The sequence below is a fragment of the Dromaius novaehollandiae genome, chromosome 29, assembly GCF_036370855.1.
Source record: "Dromaius novaehollandiae isolate bDroNov1 chromosome 29, bDroNov1.hap1, whole genome shotgun sequence".
NCBI classification, from domain to species: Eukaryota; Metazoa; Chordata; class Aves; order Casuariiformes; family Dromaiidae; genus Dromaius; species Dromaius novaehollandiae.
Window position 1 is genome coordinate 1,344,104 of NC_088126.1, and position 20,802 is coordinate 1,364,905.

At 69.4% G+C, this 20,802-nt stretch overlaps 1 protein-coding gene across 2 annotated transcripts; it reads left to right on the forward strand.

The window, feature by feature from the left end:
• Positions 1-1,203: 1,203 nt before the first annotated feature.
• On the forward strand, positions 1,204-18,256 carry KIRREL1 (kirre like nephrin family adhesion molecule 1). 2 transcript variants are annotated; one of them, XM_064498963.1, is made up of 15 exons: positions 1,204-1,475; positions 11,598-11,747; positions 12,364-12,513; positions 13,103-13,260; positions 13,347-13,497; positions 13,739-13,844; positions 13,935-14,083; positions 14,156-14,283; positions 14,362-14,488; positions 14,566-14,666; positions 14,767-14,965; positions 15,064-15,201; positions 15,304-15,443; positions 15,570-15,647; positions 15,808-18,256. In XM_064498963.1, the coding sequence occupies exons 1-15, from the start codon at positions 1,424-1,426 to the stop codon at positions 16,273-16,275; spliced, it is 2,295 nt and encodes a 764-aa protein (XP_064355033.1). In that variant the 5' UTR covers positions 1,204-1,423; the 3' UTR covers positions 16,276-18,256. The 2 variants fall into 2 exon arrangements, with proteins under 2 accessions (XP_064355033.1, XP_064355034.1); XM_064498964.1 differs by having other exon boundaries at positions 15,094-15,201.
• Positions 18,257-20,802: the final 2,546 nt, after the last annotated feature.

Below are 20,802 nucleotides of genomic sequence, written 5' to 3' on the forward strand. Positions count from 1 at the left end.
TGCACAGCGCACACCCGCAGCGTGCACAGGCGCTCGTGTGCACACACGCAACAGTGCGCACACCCCAACAGCCGACAACACCCGCCTGCACCCAGCCTCCCGTACAGGCACTTCGACACAAGCACACACGCTCCCAGCACACGCACGTGCGGATGCACGCACACCGGCACGCACACACCAACACACACACACCGACACGCACACCGACACGCACACACCGACAGGCACACCGACACACACACACCGACAGGCATGCACACACAGGCAGCCCAACATGCACACACACGCATACACACACACACACACACACAGCGGCACAAAACCCCCCCACGACGCGCACACCCCCAGCACGCACACACGCACATCCCCGACGTGCCGGCACACACCCACGCACAAGCCCCCTGCAACGCACACACGCACACACGACAACACACAGAGACCCACACGCACACCCACGCAAGCACCCCAGCGTGTGTGCGCACACCAGCGTGCACACACACATACATGAACACACCCCATGCACACGCACTCACACGCACCACCGTGCACACAAACACGTGCACATCCCCTCCATGCACCGAGCACAAGCACGCACACACCAAGCAAACACACAAGCGTGCACAGGCACTAGCACGTGCAAACACACACGGACATGCAGATATGCACACACCAACATGCACAAACACACAGCAGCATGCGCACACACACACGAACGTGCACACATGCACACGCCAACATGCACACTCACAAACATGCACACACTAACATGCACACACGCACACACCGGCATGCACACACACTCACAAGCACGCACAAGCACACACGAACGTGCGCACACGCACCCCCTGCCACGCGCACACGCACACACACGAGCACGCACACGTACCCCCCACCATGCACACGCACACGAGCGCACACACACACGAACGTGCACACATGCACACCCGGGCATGCACAGGCACTCGCGAACATGCACGAACACACACGAGCGCACACACACACACACACACACACACGAACGTGCCCACCCCCCCGCGCGCCCCCGCCCCGCGCGCGCCCGGCCATGCCCCCGCGCGCCCCCGCGCCCCCCCGCCCGCCGCCTCCTCCCCAACTTCGCGAGTTGCGCGGCCCGGCCGGCGCCGCCGCCCCCCGCCCGCCCGCTCCGCTCCGCCCCGGCCCGGCCCGGCCCGGCCGCCCCCCCCGCCCCCCCCCCGGCGGCGGCGCGCACTCGGCGGCGCGGCTGGGCGCGGAGCGGCGCGCAGCGAGCGGAGCCCGCGGCCCGGGCCCGTCCCCGTGGCGTCGCGGCCGGGCCATGGTGTAGCGGCGGCGGCGGCGGGGCAGCGCGGCGGGGGCGAGCAGGGCGGCGGCGCGGGGCGGCGGCCCCCCCGGCGCCCCGTGCCCGCAGCCCGGCCGCGGCGGGAGCATGCGGATCCTCCTCCTCTGCCTGCTGAGTCTCGCCGGCGCCCGCGGCCAAGGTAGGAGCGGCCCCGGCCCCGGCCGCGGTCCCGGCTCGCCGGGGAGGGCGGGGGGGGTCTGGCCCGGCCCGGCCCGGCCCGCGGTTCCGCAGGCGGCGGCTGCCCGCGGCGCCCGGGAGAGCGGAGCCGCCGCGCCGGGATGCGCCGCGCCGGGAGCCGGAGCCGGAGCCGCGGCGGGTCCGCGCGGGGCCCGGGGGGGGAACCGGGGGGTTCCGGGGGGGGAACCGGGTCGGGCCGGGGGGAGCCGCCGCGCTCGGTCCGTCCCGGTGCCGGCGGCCCCCGGCTGGGTCGCGGCTCCGCTCCGCGTCCCGCTGCCGCCGTTGCGGGCTCGGGGCCGGCGGTGCCCGCGGCCAGAGAGGTCCCGGGGCCCCCCCGGCCGCCTCGGGGGCTGGCGCGGGACGGGGGGGCTCGGCCCGGGCGCGGTGCTTTGGGGGGGTCGGGGGGGGCTGCTGTCCGTCCGTCCACCCCACCCGTCCATCCTCCAGGGGAGAAACTCCCGGCGGTGCCTGTGCCCTGCGCGGGGGCGGCGGGACCCCCGCTGCCGGCCTGGGGCAGCCCTGGGCCCCCCCGGGCCCCCCCCCGGGCCCTCGGTGCTGAGCGCTCCGGCTGCAAGCCGGGCCGGGGGGAGCAGCCCCGGCCCCCCCTACACCCCCCAGGGCTGAGGACCGGCCTCTCCCTGCTGCCCGGAGGGGGAAACTGAGGCACGGGGAGCCGCTGCCCCGGGGTCCCGCCGAGCGGGTTGGGGGCGACCCCCCCAGCCCCAAGCGGCAGCAGGAGCGGGGGCTCCCCGGCCCCCCCGGCGCGGGGACACGGGCCATGGGCGCAGTGGGCTCGGGGGGTCCCGGCCGGCTCAGCCCCGGGGCAGGGAGCGGGGGGCGTCGTGCCGAGCCGGCCCCTCCGCGGCCTCCGGCTCCTTCCCTGCTGCAAAATCCAATCTAATTTTTAATTAAGGGGGCGGCGTTGCTGCGATGCCGGGGGGAGCCGGAGCGGGGTTTGGAAGGAGCAGGCAAAGCCTCTTAGAGGGCCGGGGCCGGGCGGGGGGGCCGCGGAGCTGTCCCAGGCTGCCCCGCGCCCGCCGAGAGGCACCGCGGGGCTCCGCTGCCCTGGGGAACAAAAGCGCCCGCTCGCCCGCGCCGGGCCATGTGCGCCGCGGCGGCGAGGGCAGAGCCGGCATCGCCCGCCGCCTCCGCCGGCCTTTATTTTTTTGATTTAATAACTCCCGGTGAGGGGATTTGGGGGGGCCGGACGGCAGGGCCCGGACGGCGCGGCGGAGCGGCGGCCGCATTCCTGCGCGAGGGAGGGATGCGACTTCCCCGCGCGGCCGGGAGGTGCCCGGCTCGGTGCCCGGCTGCCGGTGCTGCCGGCCCGCTGAGCTTCCCGGCACGGAGAGCAGCAATTCCCCCGCCGGCCTCTGAAGGGGGGGTCCTGCTGCTGCCCCCCCGGGTTTGCACAGGGGCTGCGTGTGCCCGTGTGTGCATGCGTGTGCCTGCGTGTGCCCACGTGTGCATGCCGGCGCGGTGCGTCGCGGTGGGGGCGGCGAGCGGGGCCCTTGGTGCCGCCGCGCGCGGGCACCCGCTCGCGCAAGGATGCTGAATGGGCTTCATCACTCTTCATTTCTCACTAAATAATTTTCTGTATCTTATCTAAATGAAACCCATTATTCTTCCCCCCGTTTCAATCACTCGCCGTGATTGCGCCTCAAATTGAAATATTTATTCATTTTCTCGGCGATTCTTTTTCCGTTTCTCTCCGTGGCTCCCCCCCACCCCCCCGAGGAAGAGCAGTGAAACTGGAGCAGCGGCTGGTGGAGGGGACGCGGCGGCTGCCGGGCCCCGGGGGGACGTGGGCTGGGGGAGAAGGGGGTCCGGCGCCGGCAGGAGGGCGGCGCGGGCTGCGCTGAGACCCTGCGCACTCGCTGCATGCGCTGAGGCCGGCTGATCCCTGCTGCCCTCGAAGGCATCGCCACCGGCCCGGCCCCGCTTAGAGGAGCAGCAGGGCGGGCACGAGCGGGCCGAGCCACACGTGTAGCGAGCGCCGGCAGGTCTCGAGCCCCCGTGGCATGGACGATGCCGGGAAGCACCGCGGGGCGGAGGCGATGCCCGGAGCAGCCCCGGCTCCGCGGGGCAGGTTGGGGCCGGGACCCCGGGCAGCGGGTGCCGCGGGCAGCCCGGGCGCTTGGCGGGCGGCTCCGGCCCCCTCGGGCGGACGCTCCCCGGCGATTCGGGGCCGCGCTGGCGCGATGCGGTTTGCAGGGCGGCCGCTGTCTGCTGCAGGGCCATAAAAGCCCCTGCGGCCGCTGCCGGGCCGGAGGGGGAGGAGGGTGGCGGAGGAAGGCCGGCGCCCCGGGAGCAGGAGGGGGCCGGCACCCGCTGACGGGCGGAGGAGGAGGCCGGGGGCCGCGGCAGGAGCCTTTTCGGGGGAGCGGGTGGCTGAATCGCTGCGCGGGGCCCGGTTCCCAGGGCAGGCGAGCGAGCCGGGACGGGACCCGTTCCCAAGCGGTTCCCGGGGCCGGTGACGAGCTCTGAGCTAATCCCGATTCCCGGCGGTGGCAGCTCGGGGGGGACCAGGCCCCTTCGCACCTATTTCGCTGCCCGGCCTTAACGGCACTCCCATCCTTTAAATCTCGGTTGATTTAATCCCGGCAGCTCTGCTCTTCCCGCGCCTGCCCCAGCTCCTGCCCGGCCGCCCCGGCGCCCTCGTGGCCACCGGCGCCCGAAACCCGCAGAGGGGCCCAGGCGTCCGGGCCCAGAGCTGCTGCTGCGCCGCACGGCCCCGTCCAGCCCCGCGCCGGTGACAGTGACGGGGGATTATGGCTAACGCTCCGTGAAGACTCCCCTAATTGCTCGCCTTACCTCGGGTTTTATCATCAAAGCATCCGTTATTCCCTCTCCAGCCTCCTTTGCTTTTTATTATCTCTTAATTAATCACTCCAGCTTTCACACTTAGTGGATAATTACAGTCTCCTGGGCCCACGGCTCATTTTCATCACCTCCCGCTCCGGCAGGCGCGGGCGCAGCGCCGGGGAGGCCGCGTCCCACCGAAGGCCGAGGACCGGCCGCGCCGTGGGGAAGCTCCCGCGGGAGCCGGCTCGGCCGGGAACCGCCGCGATTGGGCCGGAGGGAGCGAGGGGCCGGGAGCCGCCGGGGCTCGTGGGGCCGCGGTGGGCAGAGTTAAGGGGATCGGGCGGCCGAAGCGAGGCCGCTCTCGGGCGATGCTGCCGCCGGCGTCGCGCCGAGCCGGAGCCGCGGAGGTGCCGGCAGAGGCGATTGCGGCCGCGGGGCGCTGGGGACGCGGGGCGCTGGGAGAGGCGCCGGGGGGGACGGGGACGGGGACGGGAAGGGGGAGAGCGGCCTTTCCTTGCGCGGGCTGCGGCAGAATGGGCTGCCAGCGCTGCCATGGCAACGGGCGGATTATGATCCAAATGGAAATCAAAATACGAGGGGGAAACGCGCGAGAGTGGAGCAAAGGAGGAGGGGAGGGAAAAACAACTTTTATTCCGAAGCGGCGAGCGGCTGCATGCCTCGGAGGCGTTGCCATGGGAACGGCGGAGGAGAGGAGCCCGGCAAAGTGTGCGCGAGCGTGCAAGGGAGCGCGAGCGTGCAAGGGAGCGCGAGCGTGCAAGGCGGTGCCGGCGTGCGAGGCAGCGCGCGGGCGGCCGTCGCGCGGGCGTCGGGGCGGCCCCGGGAAAAGCCCGCTCCGGCTTCCGGCGGCGTCTCCCGAGCCGGGCGCTTCCCGCGGGGCCGCCGGCTCCCCGCGAGCCCCCGTCGCCCTCCGCAGCGAGCCCCCCCATCCGCCTCCGGCCGCCCGTTTTTTAGAACAGCCTTGGGAGGGAATTTGACCTAAAACACCCGCTTTGGGCGCCCGCGGGGGGGTCCCCCCTCCCGCCCCGCGGGGCTGCCAAAAACGCGCCTCGAGCAGCAAAAAGCAGAGCCCCGAGGTGCCCCCCCCCCCCCCGGCGCCCACCGCCCGCCCGGCGCGGCGGAGGGGGGACGGGACGGGACAGACCCGGCGCCGGCGCGGGCCGCCGAGGGTTAAGCGCCGGCTTCCCTTTCTCTCCCTCGTCTTCCAGAGCCTTGGCAGGAAATTCCTCAAATTCCAGGCGCGTAGGATCATCGCTGGGCTCTGACCGCAGGAGCGGCGCGGGAGCCGCCGAGGGCTGCTCGCTCGTCCCCCCCCGGCCTGGGGGCCGGGAGCCCTGTCCCCCCCCGGGCACCCCCCGGTGCCCGGCCCCACTGTGCTGGGGTGGCACGGCCGAAGCCGGAGCCGGGGCCGATGCCACAACCCCCCCCGTGGCCCCCAATCCCGAGCTCATCACGGCCGGCTCGGGAAGCAGAGGCCGGGCAAACTCGGTGCAGCTTTCCCGGGCGCGGGAAGGGGCACGAAGGGGCCGGGCGATGCCTCCGCAGCGGCCGCGCTCGGGGAGGAACGTGCCCAAATTCCTGCCCGGGTTCTCCGGCGGCGGAGGGGGAGGGAGCGCGGGGCCGGAGCTGGAGCCGAAGCCGCCTCGGCATTCCCGCGCCCGGGCCGCCGCCACCGCCGCGCATATGTCGCGCCGCGTCCCGGAGCCTCGCGCTCGCAGCTGCTTGTCCCAACTCCGTGTGAGTGATAATCCCATTATTAAGCGGTGTCTCATTAAGACATCTGTAACGAGAGCGCTCCCCAGCAGCGCCGGGGAAGGAGCCAGCGCCGCTTCAGTGTTTTTTCCCCCTCCATTAATGATTAGAGATGGGGCGGTTGGGTTTTTCTTTTCCCTCCCTTTCCCAAAGAAGAGCGGCCCACCCCCCGCGCACACACAAACAAAAGTCTTAATTAGACATTGTTCCTAACAGGGATATTACACAAATTAATTAAACTCAAGCCAATAAGCAGCGCTGCGCCGTAATTCTGGCGGCCCCAGAAATGAAGGGGAGATAACGAGGGCGGCGGCGCCGCCAGCTCCGGCCCCTTCCCGGGGGGAGCACGGTGTGCGGGGGCGGCACTGCCCCCCCAGGCGCCCGGCACGACGGGACCCTCTGCTCTGGGTGCCAGCGAGGGCTGAGCGGTGCGGGAGCGGATTCGGGGCTCACGGGGCCGGCGGTGACCCAGGGCTGGGGGGAGCCCAGCTGCGGCACCCCCCGTGCCTGCAGCATCCCCACACCCAGCTGTGGTGCCCCGCACAGCTGCATTGCCCCGCACAGCTGCATTGCCCCATTGCCCTGCACAGCTGCATTGCCCCACGCAGCTGCATTGCCCCATTGCCCCGCGCAGCTGCCTTCTCCCGCACATCTGCAGCCCCGGCCTTTGTCTGGCCGCGGCAGGAGGAAGAGGAGGAGAGCTGGGGTGTGAAGGCAGCTCCGCGCTCCAGCCCTCTCCCCTCTGCAGCGCATCAAAGGCCCGGCTAATCCCCAGGCTCAGCGCTGGCATCGCGCCGGCAGCAAAGGCCCCGGCACCCCGCGGGCGCCCCCGGCCCTGCCGCCCCCCGCGACACGCGAGGCCGGGCAGCCGCGGTGCCGCCGCCGGGCACACGCACGTGGCCCTGCTCTCCTGCACCTCCCGGCTCCGGCGGGCGTTCCTGTGCGTGCACACACACACACACACACACACACACACTCACACACACACACACACACACACACACACACACGTGCATGCATGCACACAGCTGGTGCACATGAACACACGCGCATGCACATACACATACACCCGTGCATGCACACGGCTGGTTCATGCACACGTGCACACACACTCCCATGCATGCACACGGCTGGTGCACACACGCGTGCACACACACATTCCCATGCATGCACACGGCTGGTGCACACACACGTGCACACACACACACACATTCCCATGCATGCACACAGCTGGTGCACACACACGTGCACACGCACATTCCCATGTGTGCACACGGCTGGTGCACATGAACACACGCACACACACACGTGCACACAGGCACACGCGGTGGTTCCCGCAGCGGCCCCCGCGGCCCCTGCTCCGGGGTCGGCCCGGCGCTTTGTCTTTCTGCCTGGCTGCCCCCTTTCACGGGGATCAGCGGCAGAAGGACGGTGCCGAGCTCCTTCCCGGGGGCCCCGCGGCCGGTCTGGCCCCCGCCGGTGTCGGAGCGGTGCCCGGCAGCTCCCCGCTCCATCGGCACGCCGCGCTCCTCCCGCCTCCGCGCCGGGCCTTGGTCCCGGTTTGCCTGGGAACGGAGCCGCCGCTCCGCTTCCTCCTTCCAGAGCTGGCGGCGTGGCATCCCCCGACGTCCCCGTGCCCCCCCATGTCCCCACACACACCCCCGACGTCCCCATCCCGCCGGGATCGCCCAGCTCCTCGGTGCCTTCCGGCTCCCCCGGCGAAGCCGCAGGGCTGCCGGCGCCTGCACCGAGCGGGCCAGGCCTCTGCGAGCCCCCCCCCCCCCAATGCGATGAAGCAATTCATTTATTTTGTGCTGTATTTCCTCGCTCCCCAGCACGGGTTTATATTTTATTGGCATCTTTGCAGCGTCGAAAGTAATGTAATTACGAGGGGAATTTATATGTTGTTTCGCGAGTCGGGAGTTCATTTTTTTGTGTATTATTATTATTAGGTGGGGAATATTTAAGGCTCCTCAGGAAGGAAAAATAGAAGCTGATCCCGCCGCGTCAGCTCCCCCGCTATTTATGCCTCTTCCCGACGAGATTTTAATTGAAAATTGTTTTGCATGGTCCCCGCGTTGCATATTTTCGCCCTGCGCCTAATTGCGGCTCGTCGCCTCCTCCGCGGCCTGGGGCAGCCCGGCCTCGGCCGCCCGCGCGGGGTGAAGGCTGCGCCGTGCCTCGCCTTCCCCGGAGCAGTTGATCGGCCGGGAAAAGAGCTGCTAAATCTGTGGGGCGATTGGTGTCGGGAGCGATGGAGGAGCCGCTCTCCCGGCGGGGCCGCGCGGGCGGGTGAGGAAGAGGAGGAGGAGGAGGAGGAGGAGACGAGTGGCACCGTGGCCGGGTTTTCCGGAGCAGCCCGGCCGGGCGCCGCGTTCCCAAAAGCCGGCCGGGAGGAGGGGAGCGCGGGGCCAGGGGAGGGGAACCCATCTCCTCCTCATTTGTTTTTATAATTTTGCCTTTTAAAAAATGAAAGTAACTGGAGCATCCTTTCCCCGGAGAGCCCTGCCGGCGGCGGCGGCGGCCGGAGCGGTGGAGGGGGGCCGGGCAGCGCAGGGGCCCGCAGCGCTCCCGGCGGGAATGCAAAGCTCCCGGCGGGAATACAAAGCTCCTGGTGGGAATAGAAATCTCCTGGTGGGAATAGAAAGCCCCCGGCGTGTGCTGGTGCCAGGGGACCCGGTGCTCCGCCGGGCGCCGTCCTCGCCCCGAGCGCCCGCAGCCGGGGAGCCGCCGCCGCGGGATTCGGTGCCGGAGGAAGGCGATGTCCGATGGGCGCCGGTCGGGATGGCAGCGGAGAGGAGTTGCCAAGGGGCCGGATGCGGTTTTTGGCGAGGATGCCGGGGCCCCGGCACGGTCCCGCGGTGCCCCCGGCATCGCTGCCGCTGCGCAGGCGCGGGAGGCTCGGCTTGGCGCGGGGGGAGCCCGGGCTTCGCTCCCGCGAGAGCCCCGAATTGCCGGAGTCTGAAACAGCCTCCGGAGCTCGGCGGGGGGGGAAGTGCCAGGGCGGATCGTGTCCGCGCTCAGCGAAGCCGCCTCCGGCGAGGCCGTGCCACGGCCCCGCAGCCCCCCCGGCCCCCTGCCTCGGTTTCCCCTCGCAGCCGCCCGCCCGCGCTGCCTTTCCGCTCCGCCGGGCAGGGCCGCGATGGAGCCAAATCCGCTTTTCTCTCCCGCGGAATAAAACCGGTGGCGGCTTTTTCCCTTCCCTCCCCATGTTTTTTTCTTTCCCAGTATAAATAGCAAGCGGACAACTTGGGAAGTGGAAGGGGGAAAGGCTTAAATTTAAAAGCAGCGAGAAGAGGAAGGGGAGGAGGCAGAGAGATAAAATAATATAAAAAAAAAAAAAAAGAAGTCTAGCGCAGAGAGATTTAGCTCCATCTGAAAGCTGTCAGCGCGAATAAAAAGCTTTTCTTTGAACCCGGAGTTTAATAGCGAGAGGAGAGAGAGGGAGGCTGGAGCTCCAGCCCCGGGGCTTAATCAGACCGGCGCTGGCTAAATGGAGGGAGACAGGGTCGGGAGCGCGGCTCCCGCCGGGTCCCTGCTCCGCGCGCGGCCACCCCAGCCCCATTCCCGGGAAGCGCGGGAATGCTGTGGGAATGCCGCAGGAATGCTGTGGGAACGCTGCGGGAATGCCGCGGGAATACGGTGGGAATAGTGCGGGAATACTGCAGGAATACTGCGGGAACACCACGGGAATGCCGCGGGAACGCCGCGGGAGCCGGCGGCTGAGCCCAGGGCTCGCCCCCGCCTCCCCCGGCCGCCCGCCCGGCTCCCTATCGCCCTCCTGCAGACTAAACAGCCCCGGCGGCATCGCGCCCCGGCGCCGGACGGCCGGGAGAAGCCGGCGCGGGGTTTCCCGGCGCTGCTGGAGCGGGGGCGGCGGAGCCCCCGGCTCGGGACAGACAGATGGACGGAGGCCGCGGGCCGACGCAGCCCGTGCCGGCGGGCGCAGGGGTCCCTGCCGGCCCCTATTCCTGGCTCGCCTGCCGCTGCCGGACGTGCCGGCACCACGAAAAGGTCCCCCGTGATCTCCCGAGCCGGCGCTTCGCCTCCCCGATCGATGCGGTTGCAGCGTTTGCTTTATCCGGGAGGCAGCAGCGGGGCCGGCGCGAGCCCTCGTAAAGCACCATAAAACGCCCACGACCCGGCCGGCTCCCCGGCACCGCGCGGGACTTTATCGCCGCAGTCTGCCGAAAACGTCACCCGCGCGCCGGGGATGGAGGTGTGCCGCGCGGCGCGCTGTCCCCGGCGTGCACAACCGCGTGCGTGTGCACACCCGTGTGCACACCCGGGCATGCACATGCTTGCACACCCCTGCGTGCCCACACTTGCACACGCACCCGGCATGGGGCAGCGCTGGGCGCTGGGCGAGCGGGGCCTGGTGCGTGGCCTCGCCAGTGCCGCGCTCCTCCTCCTCCTCCTCCTCCTCCTCCTCCCACCTGTCTCGCTCCCCCTTTCCCGGGCTCTGATCTTCCCGCCCGCCCACCTCTCTCCAGGCACCTTCCTCTTTGATCTCCCCGCGCATCCCCCAGCTCCCTCCCCAGCCCCGTCCCTCCTCCCCCTCGCCTTGCTCCATCTCTCCTTCCCTTTCTCGCCCGCCCTCCCTGCTCCTTCCCACTCCTTCCCGCTCCTTCCCGCTCCGCCGAGGTCTGCCCAGGTGCCGGAGATCAAAGCGGCCCTGCCGCCCCCGAGCTCCCACCCAGCCACTGCAGGGGGGCCGGGGTGGCACTGGGGTCCTCATCCCGGGGCTCCCGGGGCACCGATCCCGGGATTCCTGGGGTACTGATCCTGGCGATCCCGGGGTAACCGATCCCAGGGCTCCCAGCATACCCCATCCTGGGGCTCCCAGGGTACCAATCCCAGAGTACCAATCCTGGAATTCCTTGAGTACTGATCCCAGGGCTCCCGGGACACCAATCCTGGGATTCCTGGGGTACCAGTCCTGGTGATCCTGGGGTACCAGTCCCAGGGCTCCCGGGGCACTGATCCTGCTGCTCCCAAGGTACCAATCCCGGGATTCCCGGGGTGCCGATCCCAGGGCTCGCGGGGTGCCCGTGCCACAGGCCCTGCCCACCGGTGGCCTCTCTCCGTCCAGGACCCTGCGAGTTTCCATCCCCGTCCCTGTGCCGGGACGCGGCCGGACCCGCCAATGCCGCCGGCGTGCTGGGGACGGCGCTGGGGGCTCAGCCCCGCGCCAGGGGGGACGGTGGTGTCCCCGTGCAGAGCGGGGGCTCCCGGGAAGGGGCAGCAGCCGGGGCCGGGATGGCGGCGGCGGCGGCCGGGGGCTCTTTGGCAGGGCCGGGCGGCGGCGCGGCGGGTGGGGGCACATGTGGCACCGCCAGCCCCGCGGGGTCGATGCGCCGGCGCCGGCCGCGTGACGGCTGCCGAAGCGGCGATCGATGGCGGCTGCGGGGCGGATCCGGCGCGGCGCGGGGCCGCGGCATGACGGAGCACCGGGCGCCGGCGTGCGCGGCCCCCCGGGCCCTCGCTCACGGCCGCCCTCCCTCCGCAGCGGCGCAGACCCGCTTCGTGGAGGAGCCGGAGGACCAGACCGTGGTGGCCGGCCAGCGGATCGTGCTCTCCTGCGTGGTGCTGAACTACTCGGGCATCGTGCAATGGACCAAAGACGGGCTCGCCCTGGGCATGGGGCAGGGCCTCAAAGGTGCGCGGCGGCGGCGGCGGCTCCCGGGACGCGCGGTGCCCTGCCCGGCTCCGGGGCCGCGTTCCCGGCTGCGGCATGGTCGGGTCCGGGTGCCCCGGGCAGCGGAGCGTCCGCTCGCGGCTCCTGTCCTGCACGCGCTGGGGCCCCCGGGGATCCCACATGGACGGGGGATCCTGCCTGCACTGGGGATCCAGCATGCCCCAGGGATCCTGCATGCACCAAGGATCCTGCATGCACTGAGGAGCCTGCGTGCACCGGGGATCCTTTGTGCACCAAGGATCCAGCATGCACTGGGGATCCTGCATACCCCAGGGATCCTGTGTGCCCCAGGGATCCCGCATGCCCTCGGATCCCCGCCGGCTGCCCTGTGTCCCGCAGGGCCGGGGCCAGTCCCGGGCTGGGGCAGGGGCCTGGCTGCCGCTTCCCCGTGCCGCGTCCCTTCCCCGCGGCCTCTCCCAGCCGCCGCCGGCCGTGCCGAGGCTCCGGGCGGCCGCGCTCACGCCGGGCGGCTCTGCTGGGGCTCCGCGAAACGCCCCGGCCCCGGCGTGCGGGGACAAAACCGGGGCAAACGGGGCCGAGTGCCACCGCCGCGCCGGCTGACCCTGCCCGTCCGCAGCCTGGCCGCGCTACCGCATCGTGGGCACGGCCGACTCGGGCCAGTACAACCTGGAGATCAGCGACGCCGAGCTCTCCGATGACGCCGTCTACGAGTGCCAGGCCACGGAGGCGGCCCTGCGCTCCCGCCGCGCCAAGCTCACCGTGCTCAGTAAGGAGCGGCGGCCGCGCTGCGCCCGGCCCCGGCCCCCCCGACCCCCCCCGGCCCCCGCCCGGCCCCACTGCCGGCCCCGGTTTTCAGCAGCCGCCGCCGCAGCCCTCCCCCATCCCTCCAGCAGCCTGGTTGTGCCATTATCTTTAATGCCTTAATCTATATTCACGGCGTGGCTGAGTTACGGGACCTGCGAGTGCAGTAACTTTGATTTCCCTGACTTTTGTGTCTTGTAAAAAAAAAAAAAAAGGTGCCAGCGCCGCAGCGGAAACGTTACATGAATGGGGTTTCGGGGCGGATTTCTTGCTTTGCTCAATTTTTTTTTTCCCCTCTTTCTCCTTCCCCTGGCATTGAAATTCCCATTAGAAAGCCGGGAGATAAAAGGCGGGCGAGCGGGAGATGTGGCCGGGGTACTGAGCAGCGGCGGCCGCTCTCCCGCGCCGCCCCCGGCTCCCGGCCCTGCTGCTCCCGCGCCGCGGCTGCCGCGCGCCCGGCCCTGACGCGGGGCCTGAGCTCCTGGTCCGGCAGCTAAAGCTGTCGGAAGAGCATCGGCCTCGCAGTCTCACGCGGCCCGGCTTGTCCCCCGCAGTCCCCCCCGAGGACCCCACCATCGACGGCGCCCCCGAGATCCTGCTGCGCGCGGGGACCCCCTACAACCTGACGTGCCGGGCGCGCAGCGCCAAGCCCGCCGCCACCATCGTCTGGTACCGCGATGGGCTGCAGCAGGAGGGAGCCGTCACCAGCACGGTAGGGCGGCGCGGCCCCCCCGCCCCCCGCCCCGGCTCCGTGCCTCGGTTTCCCCGCCGCTGACGCGGGTCCGCTCTGCGCGGCAGGAGCTGCTGGCCGACGGCAAGCGGGAGACGACCACCAGCCTGCTGGGCATCAACCCCACCGACCTCGACATCGGGCGCGTCTTCTCCTGCCGCAGCATGAACGACGCCGTCCCCGCCGGCAAGGAGACCTTCGTCAAGCTCAACGTGCACCGTGAGTCCGGCGGCGGCGGCGGTGGCGGTGGCGGTGGCGGTGGTGGCGGCGGTGGTGGCAGGGGGACGCGGCCCCGCTCCCGCCTGCGCCCGCGCGGGGACTTGGCGGTGAACACCGACCTCCAGTGGCTGCTGCGGGAAGGCTCTGCCCGCGCGTCGCGGGGCCGGGGGACGCCGGGCGGGCAGCGTCCCCGCGTCCCTGCTCCCTCCGGCCGCGGCAGCGCTGTCCGCCCGCCCCGCAGATCCCCCCACGGTCACGCTGTCCATCCAGCCGCAGACGGTGCAGGAGGGCGAGCGGGTGGTGTTCACCTGCATGGCCACCGCCAACCCCGAGATCAGAGGCTACAGGTGAGGGGCCACGCGGGACCGGCGGCGCCGGGCTGTGCCCGAGCCCCCGGCGCGTCCTCCACCCGCCGGCCCGCGCCTCTGCCCTCCCAGGTGGGCCAAGGGCGGCATCGTCATCGAGGACGCCAGGGAGAACAAGTACGAGACGCAGGTGGACTACTCCTTCTTCACGGAGCCCGTCTCCTGCGAGGTGCACAACGACGTCGGCAGCACCAACGTCAGCACGCTGGTGGACGTGCACTGTGAGTGGGGCAGCCGCCGCCGCGCCGCGGTGCCGCCGCCCCGGCCCCTCACCCTGCTCTCCCCCCCCCCAGTCGCCCCGCGCATCGTGGTGGACCCCAAGCCCACCACCACGGACATCGGCTCCGACGTGACGCTGACGTGCGTGTGGTCCGGCAACCCTCCGCTCACCCTCACCTGGACCAAAAAGGAGTCCAACATGGTAGGGACCCGCGGCGGGGGCCGGGGCGGGCGCCGGCCCCCGCCACCCCCCTGACGCCCCCCCCGCGCTGGCGCCCAGGTCCTCAGCAACAGCAACCAGCTCTACCTGAAGTCGGTCACGCAGGCGGACGCGGGGCAGTACGTCTGCAAGGCCATCGTGCCGCGCATCGGCGTGGGCGAGCGCGAGGTCACCCTCTTCGTGAACGGTGAGCGCCCTCCTCCCCGGTGCCGCGGCTGCCGGGCGCCGCGCTGCCCGCTCACCCGGCGCCTCCCCCCACCCCAGGACCCCCCATCATCTCCAGCGAGGCCGTGCAGTACGCGGTGCGCGGCGACCGCGGCAAGGTGGAGTGCTTCATCGGCAGCACGCCGCCGCCGGACCGCATCGTGAGTGCCGCCGCGGGCGGGGGCCGGTTCGGGGCGGGGGCACCGGGCCGGGGTCCCGGCGGGTGCCGACGCCGCTCCTCTCGCCCCGCGCCGGCGCCAGGCCTGGGCCTGGAAGGAGAACATCCTGGAGGCCGGCACGCTGGAGCGCTACACCGTGGAGCGCACGAACACGGGCAGCGGCGTCCTCTCCACCCTCACCATCAACAACGTCATGGACGCCGATTTCCAGACCCGCTACAACTGCACGGCCTGGAACAGCTTCGGGCCCGGCACCGCCATCATCCAGCTGGACGAGAAAGGTACCGCGGGCCCGGCGCCGCGGCTAGGACGCCTGGGCCCCTCCGAGCCAACGGGGCCTCGGTGGGGCGAGCGGCTCCCGACGGTGCCCCGTCCCCAGCTAACGTGCCCGTCCCGCCGTCCCCCGTAGAGGTGCTGCCCGTGGGCATCATCGCCGGCGGCACCATCGGGGCCAGCATCCTCGTCATCGCCTTCCTCGTGGCCCTCGCCTGCTTCCTCTACCGGCGCCGCAAAGGCAGTGAGTGTTGGGGACGCGGGGTCGGGCGGACGCGGGGACGGGGGATGCTCCGGGCCACCGCGGGTGGAGGCTGAGCCGCCTCGGTGCCCCGCGCGTCCCCAGGCCGCAAGGACGTCACCCTGCGCAAGCTGGACATCAAGGTGGAGACGGTGAACAGGGAGCCGCTGACGCTGCACGCGGACCGCGAGGAGGACACGGCCAGCGTCTCCACGGCCACCCGCGTCATGAAGGCCATCTACTCGGTAGGGGATGATGCCCCATGCCGGGGGGGGTCCCGCTGGAGCCCGGCCTCGGGTCCCCTGCCCTGCTCTGGGCCCACGGGAGCCGGGACCGGGGGGACTCGCCCCGCTCTTCCCCCTTCTCCGCAGTCCTTCAAGGATGACGTGGACCTGAAGCAGGACCTGCGCTGCGACACCATCGACACCCGCGAGGAGTACGAGCTCAAGGTCCGTCACGGCCGCGCGCCGGGGCACGGGGCACCTGGGGGGGGTCCCCGGGTCTGGGGACACTCAGGGAAGGGAGGCCGGGACGCCTGGGCCCTCCTCGGGCAGAGCCCGGTCTCCGCCGCGGGCGCCGCGGCCCTCCCACCGCCCTCCGCCCCCGCAGGACCCCACCAACGGCTACTACAACGTCCGCGCGCACGAGGACCGCCCGGCCTCCCGCACCGTGCTCTACGCCGACTACCGCAGCCCCGGCGCCGCCCGCTACGACGCCCGGCCGCCCTCCCGCCTCTCCCACTCCAGCGGCTACGCCCAGCTCAGCACCTACGGCCGCGGCCCCGCCGCCGACTACGGCGCCGAGCCGCCGCCGGGCCCCGGGCCGCCCGGCACGGCGGCCGCCGAGACGGCCAGCCAGCTCTCCTACGAGAACTACGGGGGCCACGGCGCCTTCCCGGCCGGCTACAGCGCCTACCGCCTGGGCTACGGGCAGCCGCCGCCGCCGGGCCTGGAGCGGGCGCCCTACGAGGCCTACGACGCCATGGGCAAGTACGGCAGCGCCGCGCGCTTCTCCTACACCTCGCAGCACTCGGACTACGGGCAGCGCTTCCAGCAGCGCATGCAGACGCACGTCTGAGGGCCCGGGGCGTCGCCGGTACCTCGCCGCGGGCCCCTGATATTCAGGGGCGCATCCCGGCCCTCCCGCCCCGCCGCTCCCCCCGGGCCGGACTCTCGGAGCCTGCCCGCAGCCATACCCCCCCCCCCCCGCCCGGCCTCGCTGCCCGGGGGCCCCGGCGTCCGGGGCTTCGCCGGCCGCGGGGCTCCCTTCTCTCTGCGCTTCCACTCCTCCGCCCGCTGGGCTTTCCGTTCTTGATTTCGGTACCGTCGCGGATAGGGGGACGGCGGGGTCTCCTGCCCCCCCTCCCCACCCCGGTCCAGCCAGGGGGACGCGGGTGCTGCCGGGACGCGGGGGCTCCCCGGGGCCGGGTCCTTGCCGGAAAGGGGGTCCGGAGCCGCCCGCCGCCGAGCCAGCACCCGCCTCTCCCTCCCCCCCCCCCAAAAAAGCGGGGCAGCCCTCGAGCCATGCTGCGCCCAGAAACCCGCTCCGTCCAGCGCCCGGCCCCGGCCCCCCCCCCGTGCACGGGGGCCGCCGGAGGCGATACGTCTGTCCATATATATGTGTGTGTATACATGCATATATATATAAGGTCCAGTTTCTGTTTTCTCCCCCTCCCAGCCTGCTCCCATTCCCTGTGCCTTGACTTTGGCGGGATGCGCGGAGCACCCGGGTCCCGCTCCGGCCTTTCCCGGGGCAGCACCAGCGGCAGGGGGAAACCCAAAATCATGTAGAACGGCTAAAGGGGCCGAAAGCAGAGGGCACGGGCTGCCACTGGGGACGGGGGGGGTCCTTTTATGAATGTATATAAAGCTGTATTGTATAGGGGCGGCTCCCCGCGGGGACCGTGTGCGCGGCGCGGGCTCTGCCGATGCTGGCTGCCATCCCGCCGGCACGCATCGGCGCGCGCCGGGAAGCGGTACGTGGCCACCCGGCCGCCCCGGGGAAGCCAGGAGCAGCCGCAGCCCGAAACCCAGCCGGACCCAGGCGTCCCGCTGGGGCGAGGTACGAAGCAGCTGCCGGCGGCCGCGTGCGCACGCACAGCTCTCCGTGCGCGCGGCAGCTCCGAGCCCCCGCGCGTGCCGGAACGCCCCCCGCTCCAGCGCTTCGCCCCCGCTGCCCGGGGTGGGGGGGGACGAGCATCCCGGTCCCATGTGCAGCCCGCGCCGTGGGTCCTGCTCCTCCGCGCTGCAGAGCCGGCGGGTCGCTGCCGGTCCGTAGCGAGCAGGTACGATTTTGGGCTGTGTCCGGCCGGCTGCAGGGCGCTTGTTTGGGAAAGGGGCTGGCAAAGCCGTGCTGCGGATGCAGCCCCCCCTCCTCTGGTCCAGCCCCTCTCCTTCCCCCCCCCCCACCATCAAAGTTATCCCGACCCCAAAGGTACTGTCCGAACGGGCCGAACCCCCCAGGTGCTGGGCCCGGCGCCAGACCGAGCCCCGGACTGCAGCCCCGGGCTGGATGCGTGCCATTTCTTGCAGTGGTGCCTGATTTAACCCCCCCCCTCCTCCCCCCGCACCCACCTGGGACAACCGTGTCTCGGGAAGGGAGCCCGCGGCCGCCCCGCGCTGCGCCCCGCCGTCGATAGCAATAGCCACCACCGCGGCCGCGGGGCCGGCGGCCCGGCACGGCCCCCCCCCTCCCCGCCCCGGAGGTGCTGTGCATCCAAGCCGAAGCTTTAAATCACCCCCCCGGGGTCCGGACGGGCCCTCGAGGGCACGTCCTGCTCCCCGGCACCCCGGCAGCCTGGAAGGGAGCCCGGGGCGAGCGGCGCCGTCCCGGAGAGCCGGGCAGCGAGCGGGTCCCTTTTCTTAGCACAGGCTGTTTTAGACCCCTAGAGAGACGTATCTGTGATCCCCGCCCTCGCCCTGCCCCAAACCTTCCATTTTTTATTTTTCATTTTCCTTTTTTTTAAATATTATGTACTATATTTTTAGTCTTAAACACGATATATTATATATATTTAATTTTTTTATATATATATATAAATATAAATGTTAAAAAAGGGGCTGCCTAGTGCCTTTGTTCTGCAGAAAGCATCGCGGTGGGGAGGGCACGAACGAGCCCGCGGGGAGCCGAGGCGGGACAGAGCATCTCGGGGTCCCGGGGATGCGGAGCCGGCGCGGTCGGTGGCAGGGGACACGGATGCTGCCGGATTGGGGCCTGGCTCCTGCCCGGTGCCATCTCCACGTGCCGGTGCCATTCCCGGCTCCGACACTGACCCCTTTCTCACCGCAGCCGCTCGCCACCCGCTCCGGGACGCGTGCTGGGCTCCGCTGACCTATTTCAGTGAAGCTTTTAGCGGCGCCGAGGCCGAGAGGGGCACGCGAGAGGGTCTGCGAGTTCCTCTGCACCCGGCCTCGCCTGATTTTATTTTTTCTTCCAGCCAGCCCTGCAAACAGGCTCACTTAATGATTTTGTTTCTCTACAAATGTAGCCTATTACTTTGTGTGTTTCCACGCCTGGTTTATTATGCATGAACCAGGCAATTTGCCTGCTGCTCCCGGGACCCATCTTTAAAACAAAAAGGTGCTTTGTCATTCTTAATGGCTTTTGCTGGAGCGTGGAGCGTGGGGTTCGGCGAGAGATAGCAGTACGGGATGGATGTGTAGATGGATGGATGGCTACGGAGGGAGGGAGAGACATTAAGTTTCTCCGCTGTCCATAACCCCTTTAACTGCAACGCTATTGTGAGACTCAAACGACATCGCACCCGTCTCTCCCCGGCCGTAACCCAGCTCTGCTCTTTAACAGCGCCCGGAGACAGCAAGTCAGCTTTAAAGTCACACCTGCCTGGAGATTAGATCAGCTCAGAAATTCAAGCCCTGGAGGTGTTTCTACCTTGCTAAAGAGGCAGCCTCATTTCCCCAGGAAACAAATCTCCCCTCCTTGCCATCCAGCTAATTTATTCCAGGAGCCCGAGATGTATTCTAATTTATTCCCCAGGATGAAGCGCGCTCGCCGCCGCCTCGCCGCTGCACAGAAATCCCTCGCCTTGTTCTTCCTCCCGCTTCCATTCCCCCTGCTTCCCGCAGACACGACACGGCTGCAGCCTTCGGCGGAGCGGGAGAGACGGGGGTTACTGGGGGTGGGCTGTTATTTCATTTCGCTTTCATTCGTGCACGCTTGTTCTCCCCTTGATGTGACGCACCGGAGATGAGCCGCGGACAGAAGGGGAACATCTCCTCCAAAGTTTGGGGGGGAGAAAACACCAGGCGCGGGATGGGGGGGACAGCGGCCGCGGGCAAGGCAGCGAGCCGGGAGCCGCAGAGCCACACGGCACCGGGTCTCCCACGGCTCCCGCTGCCTCTGCACCGCGCGTGCTCCCCGCGAAGCCTCCCGCCGGGTCCGAGCACCGCGTTAGACCTTCCTTTTTCCAAAATCCACCTGACGTCAGCAAGACCACCGGGCTGGCGGAGCAACGCAGCCCTGGCGCTTATCGGCAGCGCGTTTGCTGGGGGCAGGGACAGCTGCAATTTACCTCCAAGCCACCCTGACAGCGACAGCGGGATAAAAAAAAATTAAATAAAGATCCCTCAAGAAAACCGTAATTTGTCTCTCAGAGACCAGTGCCCGATAATAACATGCTGTAACCAAACAGAGATATGATTCCTGTTCCTTCCCTCACCGCTGGCTGTCATGCTGGAATTTAATCTTTCAGCCCTCTGTTACCCAGGCTGGTGATAAAATATAATTTGATTTCATTCCTAATAAATCAGGGACTCTTGGAGAGAAAAAGACAGAATGAGGAGGGCTGAGGACGCAATTTCCCAAGTTTATCCACGTGACGGAAGCGTGGAAGAAGTCAGCGTTAAGCTAAGGCAAAATGCTCTTTCTCCAGCCCCCCAGCTGCATCCTCAAGGTATTCGGTACAGAGCAGACTGGCTAACTAGCCCTGACGCAAACAGGAGCAGACTGGGGAGGACTTTGCCCGGGATCATGCCCCAAACGTGGGTAGCAAGATCTAGATGGAAGGAACAGGCAGAAATCCTGCTCCCCTCGGCTGCTGCTCGGTCCGAGCCTAAGCACGACTCGCCTGGGGCCTCAGTTTCCCCATCTGGAAAATGGGGCTAAAGCACCGCTCTGCCCAGGGCGCAGGGGCCGAACGGGAGCCTCTGCTCCGCGCCGCGATTTGTCAGGCGCTAAGTAGCACCGCTCTCCTCCCTGCCTGCAAAGAGAGGCCTTCGCAAAGCCGCATCTATCACTTAAGCCCTGGTGATAAATTATAGACGACGGCCTCCCCCCGCCACGCGCTGGCTGCTCCCCGCGGCAGCCGGCTCCGCCGCGCGCTGGCAGGAACCGGCTATTTCACAACACCCGCCTTTCGGGCGGGGGGGCACGTAGTTTTTATTGCTGTTATTTACAGGGAAGAAGCACGCCGGCGCGGTGTACTCGAGCGAGGCAGCATCTTTCATCTGTGAGATCTCAAAGCATTTTACAAACTCCGGGAAAGGGAGCCTCGATGCACCCGTGAACTGTTTTTGCAGGGAAGACGAGGACCTGTCTAATCGCCTCGGAGGGTTTCCAGGCTCCGAGCCCAACGGGCAATGAGCT